At 33.5% G+C, this 25,744-nt stretch overlaps 1 protein-coding gene across 2 annotated transcripts; it reads right to left on the bottom strand.

Moving 5' to 3' along the window:
- Positions 1-745: 745 nt before the first annotated feature.
- Positions 746-25,268, bottom strand: LOC125053771 (solute carrier organic anion transporter family member 1B2-like). Of its 2 annotated transcripts, none has more exons than XM_047655319.1 (13): positions 25,101-25,268; positions 11,346-11,463; positions 10,914-11,075; positions 9,309-9,476; positions 8,156-8,341; positions 7,470-7,664; positions 7,249-7,370; positions 6,232-6,321; positions 5,192-5,391; positions 4,385-4,498; positions 3,133-3,260; positions 2,188-2,328; positions 746-1,937 (listed from the first exon to the last, which is right to left on the bottom strand). In XM_047655319.1, exons 2-13 carry the CDS (start codon positions 11,374-11,376, stop codon positions 1,738-1,740), a joined length of 1,737 nt encoding a protein of 578 aa, XP_047511275.1. In that variant the 5' UTR covers positions 11,377-11,463; positions 25,101-25,268; the 3' UTR covers positions 746-1,737. The 2 variants fall into 2 exon arrangements, with proteins under 2 accessions (XP_047511275.1, XP_047511274.1); XM_047655318.1 differs by lacking the exon at positions 25,101-25,268 and adding an exon at positions 19,413-19,520.
- Positions 25,269-25,744: the final 476 nt, after the last annotated feature.

The following is a 25,744-nucleotide window of genomic DNA, read 5'->3' as shown; positions in this document are numbered from 1 at the left end:
TTGTCTCGTAAATTAATCATTACTCCTATATAAATCTTAAAAAAAAAAAAAAATTAGCTAAAGATTTCTTTATTGTTATTGTCTTTGGTAATACATTTAATTGTCACAAACATTTACTAAGCATGAAAGACTTGCTGTAAAGCTTTAATTATAAAAAAAAATGAACTTATTTATAAAACTATATGTATTGTAAACAAATTAAGTTCTAAACAATTTTAACAACAATCAATCTACAAAAACTTTATACTCAGAAAAAGTTTAGGGATTATTTATAAAATAGAGTAGGTACATGTCATTTATCTCATTAATTATAAATACTTATAAGTAACATTTAAGCATAAAATTTTCTAGTACAATTTAAATTCAGCTGTTATACGTAACACGTACATTTTATTTTTGGTCGCCCTTTAAAAAGGAGTTCAAGAAATTAAAAGTTAATGTCAGTGTCAAATATTAATAAAATAATTATTAAAAATAAAGCTTAGGTAGAAAGACAAAGTTTGATCGAGTTTCTAGGGAGACAAAAGGGAATGACATCGCCTCACGCTTTGTCACGTGCAAATTCGTTTGGTGTTAGTGCGTCACGACTGTCGAGAGCTGATTTTGTCTCAAGCTCCTGGCAAACCATTTAAATACTTATGGAATCGACAAATAACAGAAAAGAATTCTTATACCAGCTTTATAGGTAGCTTTACCTATTATAAATCGTGAGAGTAACTATGAGCTGAAAATTTCCCATTTTTTATTAGATAACGATAATATAAGTAGTATATTAGTATGAATTAAATTAACGACCCATTTATTATTTAAATTTGTTTATATAATATAACTTAAATTATTAATACTTTTTATATTAACTCTAAGTAGGAAATTTTATTTAAATTATAATTAAATCACGCTTATTCTACTGGCTCTGGGCCAAAGAAGGCCAAAAACTGACTTGGCCTTTGAAGTGAGAATCTTCCTTTCTCACCTCCCGCCAATTGCTGGCTTTCGGCTGTAGCAGGTCCTCCTCCACTTTATCAATCCAGCAGTACCTAGGCCAGCTCAGATAAGCTTCCTTCACAGTCCGGGGCCCATGTGCTCAAGGTGCCCCAGCCAACGTAGCCTTATATCTACTATATAAAAATAAGACGGGTTTTCCTTCCTGACGCTATAACTCCAGAACGCACAAACCGATTTCTACGGTTTTGCATTCGTTGGAAAGGTCTCGGGCTCCGTGAGGTTTATAGCAAAGAAAATTCAGCAGAAAAGCGGGATCACCAAACGAAATGTGACATAAAACGAAGCCATCTGCTGGCGAAACGGAGTTCGCCGAGTTTGCTAGTTCACTTATAATGTTGAGTTTGGCTACTAACTATTCTATTTTGGCATTCTTTCGGACTCCATATGACCTATCCTCTCTCCTTGTCGCCCCAGGATTTTACACAATATCTTGACTTCCGCCTCCAGTGGCTTCTGCTCCTCTTATATGGTTAGCGTCTTAGCCTCACAGCCGTACATCAAGACTGGTCGTATAACAGTATCAGTAAAACAATATAATCTAAATTTAATTTTTGTTTCTTAAATATTTATCTTCAGCGGAAAATAGGGTTAATTCTACTCCAGTCAGATATATACTTTATACTTAACAAATAAGTTTTTAATTACAAAATACTTTTGTTCTTTATTTTATAATTATGTTTAAGTTATTCTCCGAATCAACGAAATTACTTGAGGCAAGTATCACGAATAATTCTATTCTATAACAGTTCTCTCTTCGTTATCTACGTTTCTATCTTCTGCTCTTCTGTTTTTTAATCTCAGGTATCCTATGGCTACGAAGTTTATAACTAATGCTATAAACACGAGTCCTGCGCAGGTAAATCCGATTATATAAGAGAATCTCTGTTCGTAAAGTTGGCATTTGTCTCCTGTGTACCAACTGCATGTTTTCCCTGAAACAAAATATTGTATAGCTCTTATTCTATTAATATGCAATCATGAATATAATATGGTGTTTGTACTTATAACGGTAACGATAATGTAGCCTAATAACAGAAATTTTGAAATATTTATATTGTATTAAAAATATGAATATTTTCAAACAACAATCAGAAAATTCTTATAAATGCAATTGTTATAGCACTACTTACGAGTTTGCTATTAAAATCCCGAAGGATTACGTTCTAAAAAAGTTATACTCACATGCAATAGACAAGAAGATATTGTTAGCACAGACATAAGAAACAGCTGCAATGACAGACCACATCATTCCCATGGCGATGGACTTATCACGAGGGTCCACAGATTTGAGGATCACCATGCCTTGTGACTGGAACGCTAGCACTGAAACCGATAGTCTTAAAATTAGTATATTATAAAAAACTCGGTTGCGGAAAGATTATGTACCAAAACCTTACTGATTCTAAATCTCATGAAAACTGCAATAAATTCCGTGCAGTACTTTACAGATAGACGCGGCGTAGGAAATATAGTGGCTTTATCAAGCTCTACAACTTTTCTCTAAAACTCTATAATATAAATCTCACATCGTTAAGGCAAAGAGAAACTTCATCGTCGGCCGTTTTTTCTCCGACTGCCTTTGTAAATTCTTCGTTCCACGAACTTTACCATACTTTTCATTTTTTGGATTAATATATAGATTATTATACTTAATAAGAACGGATAATTAGTGGCTTTCTACTTTAAGAATTTTCAAAATCGGTTCAGTAGATCTAGAGATTATAACCTACAACACAAACATCACGTTTTTATAATATTAGTACTACTATACTAATATAAAGCAATACTACACACGAAGGGTTTTAGGGTGTTCGTTTCTTATTATAGTACTACTCCTTTTGTTAAGTTTACTATGATATAAAAAAACGAAGTTTCTTTTACTTAAGCATCGAGCTATATGTTTGAAAATTTTCCATTTATAGTAGGTATGTAGTTAGTTTACAAGAGTGATTCCAGAGGGAAGTACAAAAAAACACGAAAAACTCAAACATTTCCCACAGATACAAAACATTTTCGTAATAACTTACCAATTTTTCTTGTAAACCGTCTAAGTATTCAGATTTATATTTAATTTGTAAATCGCCATAATTTTATGACTTGGTTTTTATGTGCGACCTAAAAACTAACCTGACAAAATCACGATTGCTGCAGAAGCTGTCTTATGAAAATTATATCCAGTCTGACAGTTGAAATAACTGCAAGATCCCGGTGCCACTCGCCCTGAAGGACCTGCGCAACTGCAGTTGGAGTATACCCTGAAAAAAAGACATTGGTTAATTTCACTTATAGAGCGGATAATAAAAGTGTAGTAGAAGATTATAGTAGGGCCAATTTAATAAGTTAGCTTTGACACCTCATCAAAATTCAATAATCGTTACCTTGTAACGACGAAAACAATAGGTATATAATTTATTAAATCGAAGTTAGAACTGCACTATTGCTTAACTTTTTTAATTCCGATTACATATTTATCGGCTATTTTACTATTTACCTTTACTGTATACGTAGGTATACTGAATAGGTGCGTATACTTAGATAGACTTAACTATTCTAAATAATAAACAATTTCTGTTTTAAAGAGTAAACTGACGTCGTTACAATGTTGAGTCAGTGGACGTCTTATGAAGCTAAAACTGACAGATGTCAAATGCGACCTATTCAGCTAAAGGTGGGAACTGACCAACGTTACGAGGTGTAATGTAACATGTAATGTAATGTTACACAGCGAGTATTCCGTGCAGTCAGTACGTCGTGTTACGGGGAAAAACAACGTAACACGACGTACTGACTGCACGAATGCTCGCTGTACAACATTAAGGTGGGAACTGACCAATGTTACGAAGTGTAATGTAACATGTAATGTAATGTTGTACAGCGAGCATTCGTGCAGTCAGTACGTCGTGTTACGTTGTTTTTCCCCGTAACACGACGTACTGACTGCACGGAATACTCGCTGTGTAACATTACATTACATGTTACATTACACCTCGTAACGTTGGTCAGTTCCCACCTTTACATTACATGTTACATTACACTTCGTAACATTGGTCAGTTCCCACCTTAATGAATACTATTAATGTATGCGTTTACTATTAAATTCTTTCTCTATAGATTGATATTCTGTTACTAAAGATTGTTTTTTCACCTTCAGTCCTTACCGGATTAGCTAACGACTGAAGAAAGCGTATACCGTTTGAGCGTCTAACCTAAAATTCCAGTTATACTATATACCTACTTTACCATGACTTATATCTTAGTGAATGACTCTGGCTACTTTTAGCTTTAACTTCATGTTCTTGACTTTACCACACTCAAATGCCTATTTATAATATTATATACCTACTGTGCGTAATACTATTTTTTAATATAAAACACTTACATTAAATTGTCAATTGCAAAGGAACCTGTGCAGCCAGCCTCACATGGTGAAAGGTAGGTCGTCATCGTGTCCACTACACATACAGGATTGTACTCATTCCATTTTGGCACGCAACTGAAATAAAGTAAAATCTTTAAGAATTTGTTGAGAAAAATGGCCCTCAAGAAAAGTAATAGCAATAAATTTTCACAGGCTCTATGTTTGTATTTATGTTTTGTTTTTGTGACAAAGGATTTTACCTAATCATATCGTGTATTGATTTAGTACCATCACCGTGGATACAATATTTTCGTCATATAAAGGTTAAGATTTATAAACAAGACTAGTATTTCAAAATATACACTTTTGGCGTACGGAAATCCTGTTAGCCTGATACGAATCCACGCTTTATAATAAAGCCATGTGTCTCGCAAGAGGTTTTTGACATATATACCTATTCTGTACATATTTGCTCATAAAGCAAAATAAAATGAACATTTGGCCAAAACTAAAGAAAAATCTCATATACCAGTTTGAATATACTCAAACTCAAACTCAAAATATCTTTATTCATATAGGTAAACAAATACACTTATGAACGTCAAAAAAGAAGTTAAATTAATTGTAAATTTACATTTACTACCAGTTCGCAAGTCAAGGGCGTATAGCGGGTAAGAAGAGTTCTTCTTTGCCAGTTGGCAAGAAACTTTCCGCCACTCTTTACAATCGCCAAGTTTTGAAACATACAAATTGTTTCAAAACTCGGTCATAAGTAGTTTATTTCTGGAAAATATAATACAAAAGGTGGTTTTTCAGGTTCTTACTTACCCACACGACAAACTGCATTGAGGATGCGTGTATACATTGCTGTTTTCTAAGCCAGCCACGCGACCCTTATTACATGGCGGCACCATAACAATAACTATATACATAATTGCAGCGATAAGTGTCATTTTCGAGATGTGCTTGAGGGCCCTGGGTATTTCATACTCGGTCCGTATTGGTGATGAATACTTGACGCCAATGTACTGAAAAAAAAATACAACTTTTTGAATGCAGTTTTGGAGATTTTTCGGCATTTCTAAAAAAGTGCCTAAGTGCTAATAAGATTCACAGTCGACACTTAGTGCTAAGTATGACTCCCATACGTCAAAAATGTATTAGATGGACCATATATTAAATCTTTTATAATCTATATGGTCATGACTCTGAATCTTAAGCTTAAATTAATATTATATAATCGAAGGAAACTACGTCTGCCTCTGTTTTTTTTAATATTTTTAATGGCAAGAAGATGTTTTCTTTGCTTACCCGAAACATGTTTTGCATACAAACCTTCAACCTTGAAGGTTGCTACGGTATTTTATTTATTCAATTTATTTCATTCAGGTTAAAATTTGAATATATTTCTTTGATTTTATAATCTATTCATTTTTTTATTTAAAATTTCGCGACATACATTATTTATGCGATTATCTCTTTTGTCTGACATTAGTCACAGTCCGTACGGTATTGTTATTGTAGGCTCATTTTGCGGTATGGGTTATTGTTTTTGAAATAATGTCTTTAAAGTATTGTCTTATAAAATTAAATTGGAACAAACAGGGGGCGGGCAACCGGTGCTCCCACAATAGAGACTTCAATAAAATAACTTCGTCGGTTTCACCATAAAAAATTATTGGAAAACTCGACTGGAAAATTGGAAAAAAATTGTCTAAATCCATTTTTATTAAATGGGGCCTTCCTTTGTTTCCCTGAAGCCGCCAGACCTCTAAATCCGGTATTGACCACAAATATGCCTTCCTTAGAATAATAAGAACTAAAGTGCCAATAGGTAGTGTTACGTTATCTAAGAAAACTGTACTCACCACCACACCAAGAATCGCACATAGATAACGAAAGAATTCCACATGATGATCGATTATGCCTGCATTCGAGGCGTTAATGTCGTAGTTTGTCTGAAATTGTAAAAACTATTTCAATTATTCTGCTCGCGACAGTCATAAGTTAGTTTTTGAAGATTCGATTATTTTCATGAAAACACTAATTTAATATTCAGTAGTTACAGTTCTGGAAAGTGTCCTTATTTGCTTGTAAATCCGTGATTTATTGACTTAACGATAAAGTTTTTAGTTATCCTATGAACGCTACTGTGTCATACAATAAAATTTTGGGCAAAACCAATACTTCCGTTACAGCGGAAATCCGTGGCAGATAAATAATAAAAATAATCACAGCAGTTTTCTTATTAAAAATACTTAAAATTTTACTTATTTTTTGTGGTCGGTTCGAAATTTAGTTATCTATAACAATATTATGAACAAACTAATACTATACACTAAAAAAACCAATAGGTCTTTAAAACTCATAGTCGTGTTTACTTATTACTTTTAGCGTTATCTTTACTAATATTTTAAGCCACGTAATTTGTGAGTTTTCTAGGCTACATATTAAGCCGAATGATGAAAAACCTTTTTATGGTAGTCAGATTTACACAGTAATTCGGAGAAAAAACGAAAGAAAACGTTTCTTACAAATGCTGCCTTAACATGGTTGAATTCAAGAGAAAAGTTGTAAACTTATAAATAGTCCCGATATAGAAATATGTACATATTTAATAAAATTAATATCCAGCCGTGCGAACCCGAAACTGAATGAGTTGAGTTATAAATAGAAATCTATGACAAATATTTCACAAAAAAAAATAAGTTAGTGCTATAGAGATGACGGTATTGCAACAAAATCTCTTAGGCCCTAACCTCTGAATTGGCCAACAATATGACAAACGAATAAAAGAAAATGAGCAGATTGATCACAAAATTTAATTTTTTACATACAAAAATACTGCTGTACCTTTCATGCTTTTATTAAAACTATTTACAAACCTTGACTATCTCTTCTTCGTTAAACCCAAATCCCCAGCAGGCAGCTGCGAGTAGCGCCACGGACAGAATTTGGGACATAGCGAGAACATTACACAGCACTCGAAACAAACTCCTGAAGAAACCTATAAATATGACATAAATTTATGTATTGATAGCGTGTTATTCCTTGTTAAATTTTAAATATTGGAGAATAAACAATTATTTTGAAAACTGTGTACTACCTCTGTTTTCCATTGGAGGTGCTTTCGCTTCGATTTGTTGCTCAGATGTCGGTACAACGAAATAAATTTTTGCTATGTTTAGGAGTGTTGTTAGTGTTATAATGAGGATCTTTAGAAGGACGGTCACCTCCACAATCATACTCAGCATCTTATAACCATAAATAAAGGGTATCACTCGAGCGATAACAAGGAGTCCTGGAAAATAAACAAACAATAGTTGGAAACAGAATAACATTTTTTCCATTATTCTAGATAAAGTATTTAGAATTCATTTATTAATTTATTATTCATTGTTGTTGTTGTATTGTACTCTTTTACTTTGTTTTTTGTGTTGTACAGTTAATAGTCTGTGCAAAGAAATTAATTACATATAAATGTTTCCGGGTTAAATTAAATTAATGAATGTCACCGGAATATAACAAAACCAGCAAGTTTATAAATTTCGTAGAAAATTCGTAGGATTCTAAACAAGAGATAAATTGTATCATTTTACGCTTATAACTTGCGGATTTTGTTATCATCCGGTGTCATAGACGCGTAAATAATGTTAATATTTGGACTGTCGTGGTATAGAAGCTGTAATTTAGAAGTCCTTTTACGTTTACGTCTCATCAGCAATACATATTCATCTAACCATTGCTGAAACTTTGCACCAGTTTACTATTATTTACACACTAATTTCATACCAAAGGCAACAGTAGTTTTGTTAGGATCTTGGTCATCTGCGTAAGCTATGTAATGGCTCCATGTGGCCACCCTCGCCAAACAGAAGCATATTGCTACAAATACTGTCACGACCATCCGCACTGCTGTCCGAGCTGGTAGACCGACGAAGAGAATATATGTGTTGACAGTTGGATATTCGCAAAATTCTGTAAAATAAATTGATATAATAGCGTAAGATAGTAAATTGGAAAGAAACATCTGTAGAATATTTATCTTAATACTGCACAGTAAACATTGCGAGTATCGCTTATCAGATAGTGAGCTCGGTACATATACACCAGTGCTAGGCTAGTTTCATATTGTTTCCTGATACGCATGTACTAAAATCCTTGCCGAGCACCAAAACTGTTTCTAAAATATTTTTGTTGTCAAAATTATATATTTGATATTCACGTTAAAGTTGTGATTCCAATACACAAATTTACAGTACTTACAATTTTCTAATAATAATTAAAAAATTAATAAAGAGAAAATTAAAACAAATTTTAAAAGTTTGGTCCCTGTGGCATCACTTGACTTTGGAATCGCTATTGGAAGTTAGTATAGAGGCAGGTCTTTAGTTTATATGTACGCACTTTATTTTGAACTATTTTTCTTAAAAATTGATAAATAGAAAATTAACAACTTAAAAAAACCGTGTGTGTACTTATGTGCACGCGTTAGAAGATATACTTCTTTGGCGTAACAAGATAAAAATCTTTTCAAAAATTTTATTCTACGTTTGTAGAAAAAACGACACTAACAATAGAAAAAACTAAAATGTTGATTATGTTAGTTGTCGGTATCTTGTGACGGTGTGCACGCGCATTGTAATAATTTACTCTCATCATTTTTCCCTAACGCGCCAAAAGAAGTTTAAGTTCAACTTATTCGTTGAGCGAGGAAAGCGCCAGTTCTGGGGTCACCGGTACTATCTACCAGGCGCCAACTTAAATCTTTAATAAGCGCCTGTGCACTTGAACCCCACGGCCCAATTATTGAAATTATTTTATTCTTGGAATGAAATTATTGTAGTTTTTAAAACATTTACTAAAATTGCAATATGTAGTAATAGGAGTAAATGATTAATTTTAAATAGAGGGAATATTGTGTTATATTAATTGCATTTATTACCTGACTCCTCAAGTTTATCGGGTGACGGGATTGTAAACCAGCAAAAAGAAGCCAAGATGAAACCAAATGACCAGCCAAGCAACATTCTCTTCCGTGTTTTGTATCCACACCACGCAACTAAAGGGCCAAGTATTGCCTCGAACATTGCGACGATTGATATCAGCAAATCTAAAGATTAATATGACATTAACTTATCTAGGCACTTTTTAACTTCGGGTTTGCATAAAGAATATTAAAAAAGAGATATAAAACATCATTAATAGCAAACTACGACCCATCCCGTCTTCATACGATTATACGGGTTGCAGACCAAGAGCTAAGCTAAGTTAGTTTAGCTTATCTCGCATAGCTGACGCAGTTTTCCATACTTGTCTGCAGATCGCAAACTATGCGAACTAAGCTATGTGAGCTAACTAAAATATGCGAAGCTAAGTTAGTTGTATATGCCGATGCGCAGCTGCACGAGCTAAGCTAAGCCCCTCCCGCTACCCCGCACACCCTTTGCACATCCTTCGCCACACTGACTGAGCTTTGGCTTAGCTGTTGGTGTGCACGCTATTTATTTCTAGCTTAGCTTAGCCTAGCTTGCTTGGCATAGCTTAGTTTAGCCTTGGCATAGCTTAGTTTTCGGTCTGCAACCGGCTTTAGCCTTAGAAAAGATAAGTTCTAAACGAAATTAAATTAAATTTCAAATACTGCTTAAGTAAAATAAATTTATCAACTGAACATAAACGGTGTTAAACCAGTGGCGCTCTTAGCCTTAGATTTCGGTATCTGTTTCTTGATTATTGTTTTCTTCAAAGGCAATAGGTGATCAGCCTTCTGTTCCTGACACATGCTGACGGCATGCATGGGATGTAAAGCAAGTGTTAAAATCGCACATCAGAAGAATAATCTATGCTCCATGATTCACGCGTCCTCAGGATAAGAGTGTCACGCGGCGTGACTCACGCCCAAGCCAATAGGCCAAAGAAAGAAGTTAATTTAATTAAGTGGAATAATATTTTTTTTAAATTTGAATGTTTTTAAAAGCCATAAGCGTCAACGAACCACACCTAAGAAGCTGTTGTTTCAATAAGTAAATAGGCAATAACAACGTGTTCATTACGTACCTTACGTAAGTTATGTATTTTGGATATTAGTCATAAATAGGGCAATAGATTTTACAACTAGGGAATTTAATGACAATTACAAAACAATTATAGTATTTTATTAAATTAATACATTTTTCGTATTAGTTTTGGTGCAATAAGTCTTCTTAAATATGAGATTCATAAATAAATGAATACCTAGATAAGAATTTCATGTCAGATTTTATTAAGACCAACCTTAATATAATGATTGCTATAAGCTCTAACAGAAGTATAGTTAGTTGACCCTTTGCTTTTCATAGTCATTTTAATTATTTAAATATTTTCAAAAGCAGAACCCCTATTTTACGAAAATAAAGAGATAGATCACTGGCTTTAGACAGTTCAGGGTCTGCATGTGAATTTCGAGTTGGTAGGTGCCTCACTTCTAGAGGCCTATGAACTCTTACTAGTAATAAAATCCACCTTATCCACTATGGAGGCCATACCATATGTATCTCACATTAATACTTACAAGGCGCATATGAAGGTAATAGACCCACTCTCACATCTTGCATGATAATTCTATAAGCTGCAGTTTCCGCTATGGACATAGTTATTATGTTCCCAAATATAGGGTCCCGAACCTTGCTTGCGATAAACTCTGTCTTGTGCCATGACTGGACTTTTGATTTTGCTGGAAACATAAATTGTAAGAACATTTGACCTTTTCACGACATGTGCATCGGCTTATCAATTTCAATAAAATTATTACTATGTATTTCAATAGTTAATTTCCGTCTAACTCGTATGAATTTTAATGACTGACTTTTGAACTCGGGCTAAACTTAAACTTAACAAAATACTCCGACAAACAACCATCATCATAACGATTCTGTGTAAAATAAGAAATTTATTTTTAGTTTGATTGATTTTAAGTAGTCATTAAAAAAATTGTAGTACCTACCTTTACTCCAAACAGTATTAAAACAGCCCATATTCCGTCAATCCAAATCAGTTTGAACTAAAAAGTCTGATCACTTGATTATCTTTTGAATGATAACACTTATCGCAAATGTATCGTTCTGAAATATAATAAAAATGTATTGTAACATGTGTCTATAACTTAGATAACTGTAAATTAGTCATCGCTCATGAAGTAATCTTTAACCGGGATAATAAAAAGTTTGAGAAGTTTAGATATCTAATCTAAGCGTCTAAAAAACGCCGTACGTTACAGAGATCTAAGGGTAAGATGACGATAAGTATGACTTCCGCATGTGCAAAATGTATCACGGTTTCATTTTAACACTGGATTTTCAGCAATTTGCGATTTTTTTTACTTTTAACAAAATTGTATAAACATATCCTAATTCTTATGGGTTTTGATATTTAACATTTTCGTCGGTTTTTATTATTTGTTAAGCGGTAAATTTATAAAATCCTTAAATGGTTGGAACAACGCATTTTTGCATGTACGTTCTAAGCAAAATTTTACTACGGTTTTAAAACTTTTGTCAGGTACATAGTTTGATAGTTTTATAGACAATATTTTAAATTTCATGAATGTTTTAATAGGATGAATTGTTTTTTTAATGCTATTGCCAACATAAAAACTAGAAGTAAAATTAAGTAATAAATGAATTAATTGAATAAATAAAACATATAAAATGTTAAAAATACTTTCAACCCGTTATACTGTGTTATGATAACTGAGGTTTTAGGGCAAGGTTATGTGATTACCGATTAGATACTATCTATAGAACATGTTATGGGTATTAGTTTATTTATTTTATATAATCTAATTCGGTAATATTCTAATTATGAAATGAAATACAAACTTTTATTGGCATATTTTAAATACATACTTCTTTAAGGAAATTAAAAAATTAAATTAAAGCATTATTACCCTAACAAAAAAAATATTTTTTTAATTATTAAAGTACAATGTGTCCCGACCAAGGAGGTTTCAATTCAATTTAAGTACACATAAGCTGTGGTGGAAAAAGCGCGGGAAACTTCGTTCATGGTAGACGTATTTTTCACGGTGTTGAATATTTAATTTAATTTTACTAGTTAAAACGCAGAGGATAAGCTGGTAGTTTTAATTTTTGTATTATATGTAATCTTTATATCATATTTGTGTATAGTGTCATCGTGTAGTCGGTAAGTTTTTGTAATTTCTGTAAATATTGTATGAACAAGCCCCCCGATCTAGGTCGGGGGGATGATGGCCTTGTTGGCTTGAATCTCCCTGTGGGATCAAATGTATCTGTTGGTTCACAAGATGAATTTGACAAAATGGATACCGATTGTTCGGTATCATCTCAAACAGGTGAAGGAAGTCGTAAACGAACACGTTATTTGCGCCTTTGTCGGCAATGTACGAAAATTAAGAAAAAGAAAGGTAGTGGCTCTAGCGGTGATTACTGTCAGTGCGAAAGCTTATGCAATGTAGAAGATGAGTCAATTTTAATTAAAAAGGTTACTTCAAAACCTATATCTCAATCCACGTCATCTCCACACTTGCAAAATAATAATAATTCACATAGCACATCCTCTCGACCATCAACATCTTACACGGAAAATTCAAATATCTCTCAAGACTCTAACGCGGGAAATTTAAACAACACCACAACTTCAGTAACCAATACGGACCCCCGTTCGATTGGCCGTGCTGAATATGTTTCTACCGATGTTTCCCCTTATTTTATACATGTTCAACGTATTCAAAGTTCACCTGACGATGGGACTATTCTCCATCCAATAACATTTGGCAATTTTTTAAAGCAGAACAAATTTAATAATATTATTCCCGGAAGTGTAAAGCGTATAGGAAGAAACAGGTGCGTAGTTGGCTTTTCCGATTATAAAGACGCCAATAATTTTCTTAACTGCAATCTTTTGGAAACGAAAAAGTTAAAAGCCTTCATTCCCACTTTCAGCGTAACAAGAATGGGTCTAGTTCGCGGGGTCCCTGTAGATTGGAGTGTAGAGGAAGTTCAACAAAATGTATCCGTACCTATAGGCTGCGGCAAAATACTTAAAATAAGACGTTTGAATCGCAAGGTAAAAATTAATGACTCGGTTTCTTGGAAACCCTCTGAATCAGTTGTATTAACATTTGATGGGCAAGTTTTACCAAAAAGGATTTTCATGTGTTATAATGCTCTTCCAGTAGAAATATATATTTATCCTACCATACAATGCTATAAATGCTGCCGTTATGGTCATACCAAAGTTCAATGTCGTTCTAAGACTCCAATATGTTATAACTGTGGAGGTCAACATGCAGGTGTATCATGTGACAGGTCAGATAAAGATCCTCTGTACTGTGTAATGTGTGAAGTCGAAGGGTCCCATTCAGCGATAGATAAGTCATGTCCAGAATTTGTGAGACAGACAGAAATCAAAGTTAAAATGGCTCAGAGCTGCATGTCTTATGCCGAAGCCAGTAAATATTTTTCTCCTATTAAGCCTTCATACGCAGATGCATTAAGTTCAACAATTCCGGAAGTACCAAAACCCGTAAATCCTTCCGCAGCGAAGTCTGTATCTCGTGATAATTCTACTAATGCCTCAAATAAAAAGACAATATTCTTAAAACCTCGCTCTCCTCGTAAACCACAACATGGTTATGATCGTGTTGCTCATTATAATGTTTTAAAAGATTTCCAAGTTCCAGAGCCTAAAAATGGCAGTGCTCTGGTTGGACACAAAAATAAAGAAGAAGAAAAATCTGATGTATTAGAAATGATACTAGCATTATTAACTAGTTTAATAAACTCAAACTTATTGAAACCGTCCCACGTTGCCTCTATTAATGAAAAAATTAAATCAGTTAATGTTATTAAAAATAATGGATTCCAAGATAATTCAATGGAATTGCAGGAGTGTTGTTCCAAAGAAACATGATTTGATATATTTGATAAATAAACATTCTCCCGTTGTTGTTGCGTTATCTGAAACGTGGTTGAAGCCAGGGTACCTATTAAGGATCCCAGGATATACCTGCTTGCGTGATGATAGATTTGATGGCCATGGTGGCGTAGCGTTACTTGTCAGGAACTCAATTAATTTTTCTGAAATAGCGTTTTCTTCATTAATCTCTAATGATGCCATTAATATTGTCGGCATAAAAATTGATAATATTTCTATAGTTTCCATTTACCTAGCTCGTTCCTCTTTTGTTATTCTCAATAGCGTTAATAATTTACTTTCTTCACTTAGTCGTCCATTCCTTCTATTGGGTGACTTTAACTCTCATCACCAAATGTTTGGTTGTGGCACTACTGACTCCAATGGTGTACGTTTAGTTGAAATATTAGATTTACATAATTTGTGTTTACTTAATACTGGCTCACCAACCAGACGTACAAAGCCTAATGAAAAGCTTAGCGCGGTTGACTTATCAATTTGTACTCCAGATCTTGCTTCTTCTCGTTCTTGGTACACTTCATCATCTACTTTTGGCAGTGATCATTTCCCGATTATCATATCCTCACCTATTAGACGCTCTCCTTATCAAAAACGACAACCTCGTGTGAAATATAAATTAAATAATGCTGATTGGCTTGCATTTAAAATCCTTGTCGAATCTAAAATAAATGATTTGCCTGAATTAGTTAGCGGTGGTGAGACCAATTCCTCTAAAGCTTTGGCTACATGTTTAATAGAATCTGCCGATCAGATTTTTTCTGTCAAACGAAATCCGTCTAATAAGATTCCTTTTCCTCCATGGTGGGATAGAGAATGTATGGTTGCTGTAAGCAGAAGAAAGGAAGCTGAGAGAGTCTATGCTGAGGACATGTCCAATGAAAATTTAGATATTCTCAATGAAGTTATTAGTACCACACGTAAATTCCTCAGAGATAAAAAGCAGGCAGGCTGGAAAAATTTTTGTACTTCTTTATCTCCTTCTACGTGCCCTTCAGAAGTTTGGACAAGTATTAAACGTTTTCGATCTGCTTTCAAAGAATCTTTATCATCGTCTTCACTTCCCCCTTTTTTAACAAATGCCTTTTTAGACAGATTAGCTCCTCCATCAGCTGCTGAATCGATCTACTTTCCTTTGGAATCGTCTTTGATAGATGACACTTCCTCTTTAAACTCTCCTTTTTCATTACATGAATTGAAAGGTGTGCTTTCACATGTTAAAGATTCATCTCCTGGTCAGGATGGTATTATGTACTCATTTTTATCTCATCTTGGTGATACTGCCTTAATGTATTTTTTAAATTTAATAAACTCCGTCATGGTCACAGGTAATATTCCTGAAACATGGAAGTCTCAAGAAGTTATAGCGATTAAAAAACCTAACAAACCTACCAATGATGTTGCCTCATATAGACCTATTGCGTTGTCCTCCGTTTTAACTAAAATTGCTGAACATCTTGTGAAGAATCGTTTGGAATGGTTTATAGAAAACAATAATTTAATAGCCAATAGTCAATACGGTTTTCGGAAGTCAAAATCTACAATAGACAATTTAGCTATATTGACCACAGATATTCGCATAGCTTTTTCGCGTGATGAAGATATTGTTGCTGCCTTTTTGGACATCTCTGCCGCCTATGATAATGTGAACATTTCTATTCTACAACGCAAATTATTAGAGCTACAGGTTCCTACGTTATTAATACGTTTTATCATCAATTTACTATCATGCAGATACATATCATTAATCGTTCAGAAAGATGGTAATATTACCGAGTTAAAGCGTACAGTTTTTAAAGGCCTTCCCCAAGGTTCGGTACTAAGCCCACTTTTATATAATATTTACACGTATGATTTAGAATTATCTATAAATTCCCATATAAATGTGCTACAATATGCAGATGATCTTCTTTTTTATTCCGTTGATAAATCTGTGGTTAAGGCTTGCAATTCCATGTCTAGTTCACTTAATTGTCTTAATATCTGGTTAGTTAAAAATGGCCTAGATCTATCAGTTTCCAAAAGTTCTATAGTCGTATTTTCCAAAAAACGCACAACTCCTATAATAAATGTGACCTTCAATGGTCAATCTTTGCCACTCCAAACAAAAATTAAATTTTTAGGAGTTATATTGGATTCAAAATTGTCTGGACTTGCCCATTATGAACATGTTGTTATGAAATGTGCACAGCTGCTTAACATCATGAAATGCCTTTCAGGTGTATGGTGGGGTGCTCATCCGTTTTCTATGAAACTTGTGTATAACGCTCTTATAAGATCTGTTTTAGATTATGGCACATTTCTCTTAGATGGAGGAAGTGTCTTGGGAAGTAAAAAACTTGATGTCATTCAGTCAAAAGCTTTGAGAATTGTGACAGGAGTAATGAAATCAAGCCCATCCAATGCTTTACAAGTAGAATGCTGCGATCCTCCTTTAAAATTAAGAAGGCAATTTTTAAGTGATCGATTCTTGTTCAAATCTATGCAGTTTTCTAACCACCCTCTACATGGAAGGCTGCATGAATTGAACAATATTATTTATACATCCCGTTACTGGCGTCACAAATCATTACCATGTCTAATAATAAGCTTTCGTAAATTTTTAACATTACACAGCCGCATTCATCGATCTCCATCATTACCCATATTTATGACACAATTCAATTCTTTAATTCTTGATCCGGATATAAGATATAATATAGGCGTCCGTAAGCAAGATATTCTGGAAACAAATATTCGTTTCATGAGTAGCGTTGAGGAACAAAATTGGGAAGGTTGGGATTATATTTTTACAGATGCCTCTAAAATCTCTGTTGATGATTGTGTTGGAGTTGGTCTAATTCATTGGCAACATAAAATAATTCAAAAGATTAAACTTCCTCCTGAATCCTCGGTTTTTACTGGAGAGTGTTTTGCTCTTTTAAAAGCTTTAGAACTAGTTATTTTATTAAAATCTAAAAGTACAATCATATTTTCAGACTCAAAAAGTGCACTACAATCTCTTGAAAAATTTCCTTTCCAAATGAGACTTTGTTATCCTATTATTTGCGAAATACGTGATAAGCTTTTAATATGTTCTCAAAGAAATTACACCGTTATCTTTGCATGGATTCCAAGTCACAGTGGAATTAAAGGAAACGAGAAAGCCGATGAGCTTGCTAAAGAAGCTATAAAGGATGGAGACATAGTCCCATACATTAATTATTGTCATGATTTAGCTGCTCTTCCGAAAACCCATCTTTGGGAGTCATGGAATGATGTTTGGTTGAGAAGCAGCAAGTTCAAAGGCAAACATTATGCTGAAATTCAACCCAGGATCCCCAGTAGACCATGGTTCTTTGAGGTTAAAAGTTCTAAAACTGTCACTTCTATCATTTCCAGAATGCGTTTAGGACATGTTTGTACACCTCATCATTTAGCAAGGCTTCGTATTATTGATAGTAATATTTGTGAGTGTGGAGAAGATATTGGTGACCTTGACCATATTTTCTTTTCTTGTTCCCAATATGACCGTACCTCCTTTCTGAATTCTTTACAATCACTTCATGTTCCGTTTCCGACTAAAATCTCCTGCCTTTTGCTTTATCCTTTATTGTATTATAATGTATTATCTTCTTTCATAATCTATAATAATATTAAGATGTAATATGTTTATGTACATATTTTATTTTTAACCAGCTTATCCCTTTATTTCCTTCTGATGTCTTTGTTTATTTTTTTTCGCGTGTAGTTTCCCAACCTTTTACTTGAAACTGGCATAAAGTTGAAGCTGTTGCCATAAAATTAAAAAAAAAAAAAAAAAAAAAAAGCTGTGGTGAGCGCGCTGCGCAACGCGTTGGTTCCGAGCCAATAGACCAATAACAGACACTTTCCATTTTGGCACTATTTCGTACATACGAATTTGAGTAATATTTAGTTGGATAAAACTTAAGTAGCAAAAATGTCAAGCAACGCCGACGATACCGATGAAAATTGACATTCTAGAAACAGCTACGAAACTGACGAATATTCTTTTGCCAGAAAAATCATGAAAAGCGTACGAAAAATGTTATCAAGGCTTTATGACTTGGAACCTATAGCCATGAGATTAAATAAAGTAGTGTATGCAACTGCATATAATTAGGTATTAAAACACTCGTGTAATGTTATTAAAACTACACTCATGTTTTAATATATGACAGTTGCATAAACTACTACATATTAGATTTTTATTAACCGAGTTTTCCCATGCGACATTTTTTATGTGAGATTACTTACTCACTGGAATTTTTCAAAGTCAATGTATTTTAATGTTGTATTGCATTTCCATTTTTAATTTATATATGACCCTCGTCATACTTAGTTCCGTTTATAAATGGTTCAAATATATCTTAAGATTAATTTATTTGGCTCGTATCGTTTCTCAGCTGTTTTAACACACTCCTAACTTATAACAATTGAAATACTTTGTTGTAACGCACTATAAATAATATAAATATTATCTTTGATAACAATGGAGCAAAACATTTAAACTTTATCTTAATTGATATAATAAAATCGTAAGTAGTTTATAGTAAAACACGAGACCCAAACCGAAACGATCAGAATGTTTCTAAGCAATAAATAAAAACTGAAAGCAATTCTTAATGTTTAAATTTGCGTTACTATAACTTTGATAAATGTGCTAACATACCACAAATACTAATAATAATAATTTATTTTCTCCCATATAACATTTGCAACAAACAATAAGATTACAGTTGTATTGGGAGACTGGTTTCAAAACTAGGTAAAAACCTGTGATATGGATAACCAGGCTTCCATTCCACAGCAAAGTCCGTATCGAGTGGTAACAAAAAGTAGGTAAATACATATATGGGTAGGCAAACAAATTTAACGTTTTAAATAAGGAAAGAAAAACAAAACAAAACAGTCAACTAATTAGAAGTTAGTAGAAATAATATGTGTGTATGTGAGGGTGTGTGTGTAATAAGACCAACAATGAGCTTTAGCAAACTGATCTTGTACAACATCAAAGAACAAGCGACAACTATTTAATAAAATGTAAATAATAATGTTTCAGTGTGAATTAAATACAGACAGAAAAGCTTATACTTACCATAAAACACCACAAAACTCTCGGACCACTGATAAACCAGTGCTCATAAATTACGTATCACGGTATATGTATATATTCTCATCATATCTCGAGAATACGTAGTTATATAGATATATCGAGATTACAGAAGCTGTGATAACTTTGCGATTTTAATTCAACAGCTAATGAAAAAAAAGAGTGCGTGTACTTATGTACGCGCGTAAGAAGTTATACTTATTTTTTTTTAATATTAAATAATTAATAATAAATATTTAACGTTAATAATTTAATAATATTTAATATTTAGTATATTATTCAATTATTAATTAATATTAATAATAATAATAATTATTTATTATTTTATTATATTATTCATTCAATTTAATAACTAGGTATGTTTCATTACCTTTTAACTAAGTAACAATAGGTCTTTGTGAAAAAGCATTGCTAAATTTCTTAAAAAAAATAATTAAAACTCCTTTATTTGTTTAAAAGGTACTACAAAGGTCATTATGGTCATTCTGATAATTTTGTGTCACGGTGCGCGCGCATCGTAAAATTTCACTCTCATCAATTTTTCATAACGCGCCTAAAGAAGTAAAAACTTTGCCAATAACTAAATAACTTTGCCAATGTATATAGTTAAGTTTTACTAGCTTTAACGAAACCGAATAAGCTAGCTGTGATTTTGGAAGATGTTTCCTAATCATTTGTTTAAGAACGTGTCGAATAACAACTTGAACGATTTCTGTGTCAAAGTATCCCGACTAAATAAAAATAATAACTATTTATTATCGCATTACTGACGAATTACAAACGTATTCCAAAAATAAAAAAAAATGCAGAAATCTAGAGTATACATGAAACCATATCCACCAGGCTATTATATAAAGGGTATTTCAACAAGAACTTTGTTTTTCAATTGTGGCCACACCGAGAACGTGATAGTTTTGACATTTAGTTTTTGGCGGTATTCGTAGCAGGTGCTTTGGCAATTATTACAATGAATTCAATTTCGCTCGAAAATCGCATTAAAATAATTCAAATCCACTATAAAAATGGTGGTTCTGTTAAAGTTACATTTCGTAAAATTCGTGATATTTTCGGCCAGCATAATCGTCCTTCTGAGACCGCTGTTAAGAATTTGGTCGCGAAATTTGAGTCGACAGGCTCGGTACAAAATGTGCCAACACCAACACGTGTTCGACCGGGTCGTTCAACAGAAAACATCGCCGCCGTGAGCCACAGTGTTGAAGAAGATCAAAATTTGTCAATTTCACGACGTTCTCAACAATTGGGGTTATCCAAAAGCACAACATGGCGAATTTTGCGAAAGGATTTGGCTTTGAAGCCTTACAAGATTCAACTGGTGCAGGAATTAAAGCTGATCGACCATTCAAATCGCCGCAGATTCGCTCAGTTCATTCAGGAACAACCTGCTGGTTTTTCTGAAAAAATCATTTTTTCAGACGAAGCCCATTTTCATTTGTCAGGGTACGTCAACAAGCAAAATTGTCGCATTTGGGCTTCTGAAAATCCTAAAGCAATTATTGAGAAGGCTTTGCATACTCAACGTGTTACTGTGTGGTGCACTATGTGGTCTGGAGGCGTGATTGGGCCGTTTTTTTTCGAAGATGAGGCTGGAAATGCGGTAACAGTCAATGGATCACGGTATCGCGAGATGTTAACCACTAAATTTTGGCCTATTATTGATGACATGGATATCACTGAAATGTGGTTTCAACAGGACGGTGCCACATGTCACACAGCCAATGAAACGATCAATTTATTGCAAACCAAATTTCCCGAGCGCATAATTTCGCGAAATTCAGCTGTTAAGTGGCCAGCCAGATCGTGTGATTTAACACCACTGGATTATTTTTTGTGGGGCTATGTTAAAGACAGAGTCTATACGGAGCCAATCGAATCGATTACAGCCTTAAAACTCAAAATCCGTGATGTCATTAACGAAATAGACCCTCCATTTTGCCAAAAAGTGATTAAAAATTTTGATGAAAGAATCAACATCTGTCAGCGTGGTCGTGGTGGACATTTGCCAGATATTATTTTTCATTCATAATTGCCAAACTTTTCTCTTTGTAATACAATAAAAATTTTATTCATTTTCCTCTAAATTCTTTGTTTTATTTTGTTTTAGAAAACAAAGTTCTTGTTGAAAAACCCTTTATAACTTCAAAAATTATAACATGTGTGTGTCTCTTGCTAGAAGTTAAAAGAAAGGCTATGTCCGAAATAAATATCGCATGTTTCTTTATGTACTTATAATGGGATTGTAGTATTGTAATGCTAAAAATCATTTGTGTGAAGAGTTTTAGCGTGAGTAACATTAAGTAACAGTTACATGGCTGTAATTCTCTTTATTCTTAGTCCATCTAAAGTCTAGCAAGAACTGATACCATTATAAATTAAAAATAGATTTAGCAAATTCAGATTAAAAGTATCTTTACAACTGTGATATAGAAATTATTACTATTGGGATATCTAAATATAAAGAAAAATAAGGAAAAAGTCACAGTTAAAACAAAAATTTCATGGAAGATGACGCATATTTTTTTTTTTTGATAAGAGATAGGAACTATAAGATAACGGAAAGATATCACATCGATTAGACAAATTTTAAAACACACACTATATTTTCACTTAAAAACGTAATCAAAAGCAAAACTTATCAATCAATCAATTATTCCTTGTTACACTGAATGGAATTATTAAATACATTTTTTGTAGTTAATTTACGAAAGATGGCTAATACATAATATAGAGACAATTACAGACTTTAATTGTCTATGATTATACGATGCAAATTATTAATATTCTTTTATTTACAGGTTACTGAATATTTTTTATTATTTTATTTTAGCTTTCATCTGTAACAATAGATTATAGAATTGATGCAATAAAGTTTTATTGTATCAATTTTGTATGAATGTATTCATTCAGTGCACGTGTATAATAAAAAAACAATAGATTAGAAGTCCCGAACTCGAACCGTCACTTTGAATTTTAGTGCTATTATTTCGAAGAATTCCAAGTAAAACGTCATTATATTTTACTAACTACGACTTAAGCGGGCCATAGACGGACCGCATGTTGCAGTCAAGACCGCCTGCAATATGCGGTCGCCGCACGGCGATCTGCAGTTTCCATACTAAATTCATATTCGCAATACACGGACCGCTCGAGCAGTTCCTGAGAAAACCGCATATTGCAGTCGGTCTTGACTGCAACATACGGTCCGTCTATGGCACGCTTTACGGAGTCTCCGTTTTGAAATTCGAGTTATCTATATATATATGTATAATATAAAAATGAATCCCTATTGGCTATTTCCTTTGGTCACGGCATTACGCGTGAAAAGCTGGACCGATTTCGCTAATTATTTTTTGTTGTGTTTGTTATTCTCAGGATAAGGTACTTATGAAAGAAAAAATTAAGCAAATTGCGCGGAAAATTAGAAAATTTAAGAATACTTAACCTCCATACAATTCAAACTTTTTGATGTAACCTTATGGCGTTTGACATAACATTGACAGAATGCGTGCTGCAAATTTCGTGAAAGAGGGGGCAAAAAAGGAGACAAGGAAAAACTGTATGAGCTAATATGTAGGTATATAATATATTTATATATATATAATTCTTCTGTGAGTGTGTATGTCACTGAACTTCTCTCAAACGACTGGACCGATTTTGATGAAATTTTTTGTGTGTGTTCAAGGGGATCTGGGAATGGTTAAGATTCACAAATCAGCCCGCAAGATGGCGCTGCAGTCGGTACTTTCATACTTTGCTTTACTAATCGCTTGAAATATCATGCAGGACAACGTCTGTCGGGTCCACTAGTATATATATATATATAATTCGGCTGAACGTGTGTATGTCACTGAACTCCTCTTAAACGGCTGGACCGATTTGAATGATTTACTTTAATATGCGTTTGGGTGACGTCCTGGATGGTTAAGATTCACAAATCAGCCCAGCAGATGGCGCTGTTCATACAATGGCGATGAAGTTGTATCATACTTTGTTTAATATACTAATCGCTGGAAATATTATGCAGGACAACGTCTGTCGGGTCCGCTAGTAGAGTATAAACCTGTATTATCAATATATACTTCGTAGGGAAATAACATTTTGTTCGAGTTATAGAGATTCCACTGTATTACCTTTTTAACCTACGTATACGAAAGTATTAGGTAAGTTTATTTATTAGTTTCAAAGTTAAAACTAATTTAATAATATATTTGTCTTTAACATCCTTTGATAATACTGTGATGGTTTTTGTATTGACATCTTTATCAGATGTACTCAGACTGAAGTGTATCTTAATCACCGAGCATAGTTTTTATGAGTCATTTTTCGTACTTGTTATTAGGTAACTTCAAATATTTTTATCAGAAGCATTTCTATGTATCGTTTTACTATAGGTTAATATTTTTTAAAGTAATTCTCCTAAAGCTAATGTATAAAGTAGAAGTTTTCGTAAACAAGGGTTTCTTTTAGCGTTTATAAGCAGTTCTCAGTAAGTTTTTACACGAAAAACGTATATCCCAACGGTATCTAGGTATAGGTATAGAAATTTTACTGTCTCCTTTCCGTATATAATGTTAACAAATAGCTTTGATAAGGAAAAAACGTATTAGATGTCTCATTAATTCATTAAAATCTGCATAATATTAGGAGGTACATAACATATTACAAGATATAAAAAAACTGATACATATTAATTTACCTTCATAGCATAATATATTTTAAAGTTAATTGCATAAATGCCCAATAACCAGCATCATAAACAATGTGCGACCCTATTTATAAATAAAAAAATAAATAGGTCGGGTAAAATTGAATTGAATTTGAATAAAATGTAGTAAAAATAATAATTTTAATAGGTATACATTTCGGTGTTATTCCTACTGTAGGTAAGTACGTTATATTATTCGTACATTTAGAAGACAGAAAATCGGAATCTCGCTGTTGGCCTTAAGGGCCTTTACAGCTCAGCTGGGGCTGTTTCGGCGAGCGTAGCTCGGCCTGAATGGGCGATTTTCCCGCCACAAGCGCAAGGGCGTCTCCCGTGAGACTCGAACCTCGGCTTGGGCCGTCGCGGGTCGTCAATCGCCTGAAGTGCAGGACGGAATCTCATAATTTCATCACTGGAGTGAGCGAAGTACGCAGTAAAGGTCCTCGCCATCCCCGGTGAAGGCGGTTCTTTATCCTAATCTGATTTTGGCCGTAGACCTGTTACAAAAGGTGTAGAGCCAAGATCCGCTGAGAGAAGTTTTCATCTAAATAAAGATGATGAAAATAAATTAACTTCCAACCCCGACGTTTTTGTATGACGTGTTTGGCCGATGTTTAAATATTCACTTTGCCCAGACTCACGCCAAACTTTAGTGAGTTCTTGGTCAGTGGAATCTTAGGGTTTACATTTATAGTTCTCCTAGGCTAAGAATTAACTGAGATGGCAAATCGTTTTAAACTAATTGAAATTTGACCTTTGAATTTTCTGTTACCTATTCCTTTTTAAAATATTTAAGGCAATAGAAAAAATGTATGATCCTTGATTGTGTACCCTATAATTAGTGTCATAATTTTTAATTATTTCTGTCTTGAACTATTTGTGATGCGCGCTATAATAAATGACTAAACACGGTTTATAAATTCAGTCTGAGCGTTTAACATAAAACTTACCAAAATAATTTTGTGTCCAGAAAGGTATGTGACTGCAATCCTCTAACACAAAATTGTTTCTTCAAGTATACATTTGTGTAAAACAGTAACTACATATGACATGAATAGAACGTATTAAAAAATATACATGCGTTCATGACAAAGCGAACTAACCAAATGTTTGTTCAAGGTGGACGTTTTTAATTATATGTTACTTTCTTTTAAGATAATATACTTCAATTATCAACGAAGGTAAATAGGTAACAATACCTCTATCGGCATTATCATAAAGTCGGACGTGTGCTACATATAGCTAGCTAGCAAGCTAAAGAGTTTATTTGTTTGACCGCGCTACATTCAGAAACTATATGAATTCAATTCCTTTTGTGTTCGATAGTCCATTTATCGAGGTAGGCTAATGAAAACGGATTGTAGTTATTTATGACGAAAATATTGTTCATCAAAAAGTTTTAAAGAATGCGTCTATCTGTATAAGATTTAAGAATAACTTAATTTCTCATAATTGCATACATAATTCACTTACTTACTGAGAAACAATATGTAAAACATATAGTATATCTACTTTTTAACCTTTGTTATGATAATCATTTTTTCTAAAATAAGTTTTATATCGATCGACACTGGTAAGCAAACACGTAGTAAAA

This window comes from Pieris napi, chromosome 11 (genome assembly GCF_905475465.1).
Source record: "Pieris napi chromosome 11, ilPieNapi1.2, whole genome shotgun sequence".
NCBI lineage: Eukaryota > Metazoa > Arthropoda > Insecta > Lepidoptera > Pieridae > Pieris > Pieris napi.
The sequence above is the reverse complement of the archived record's forward strand: the minus strand, read 5'-3'. Positions and strand labels throughout refer to the sequence as shown.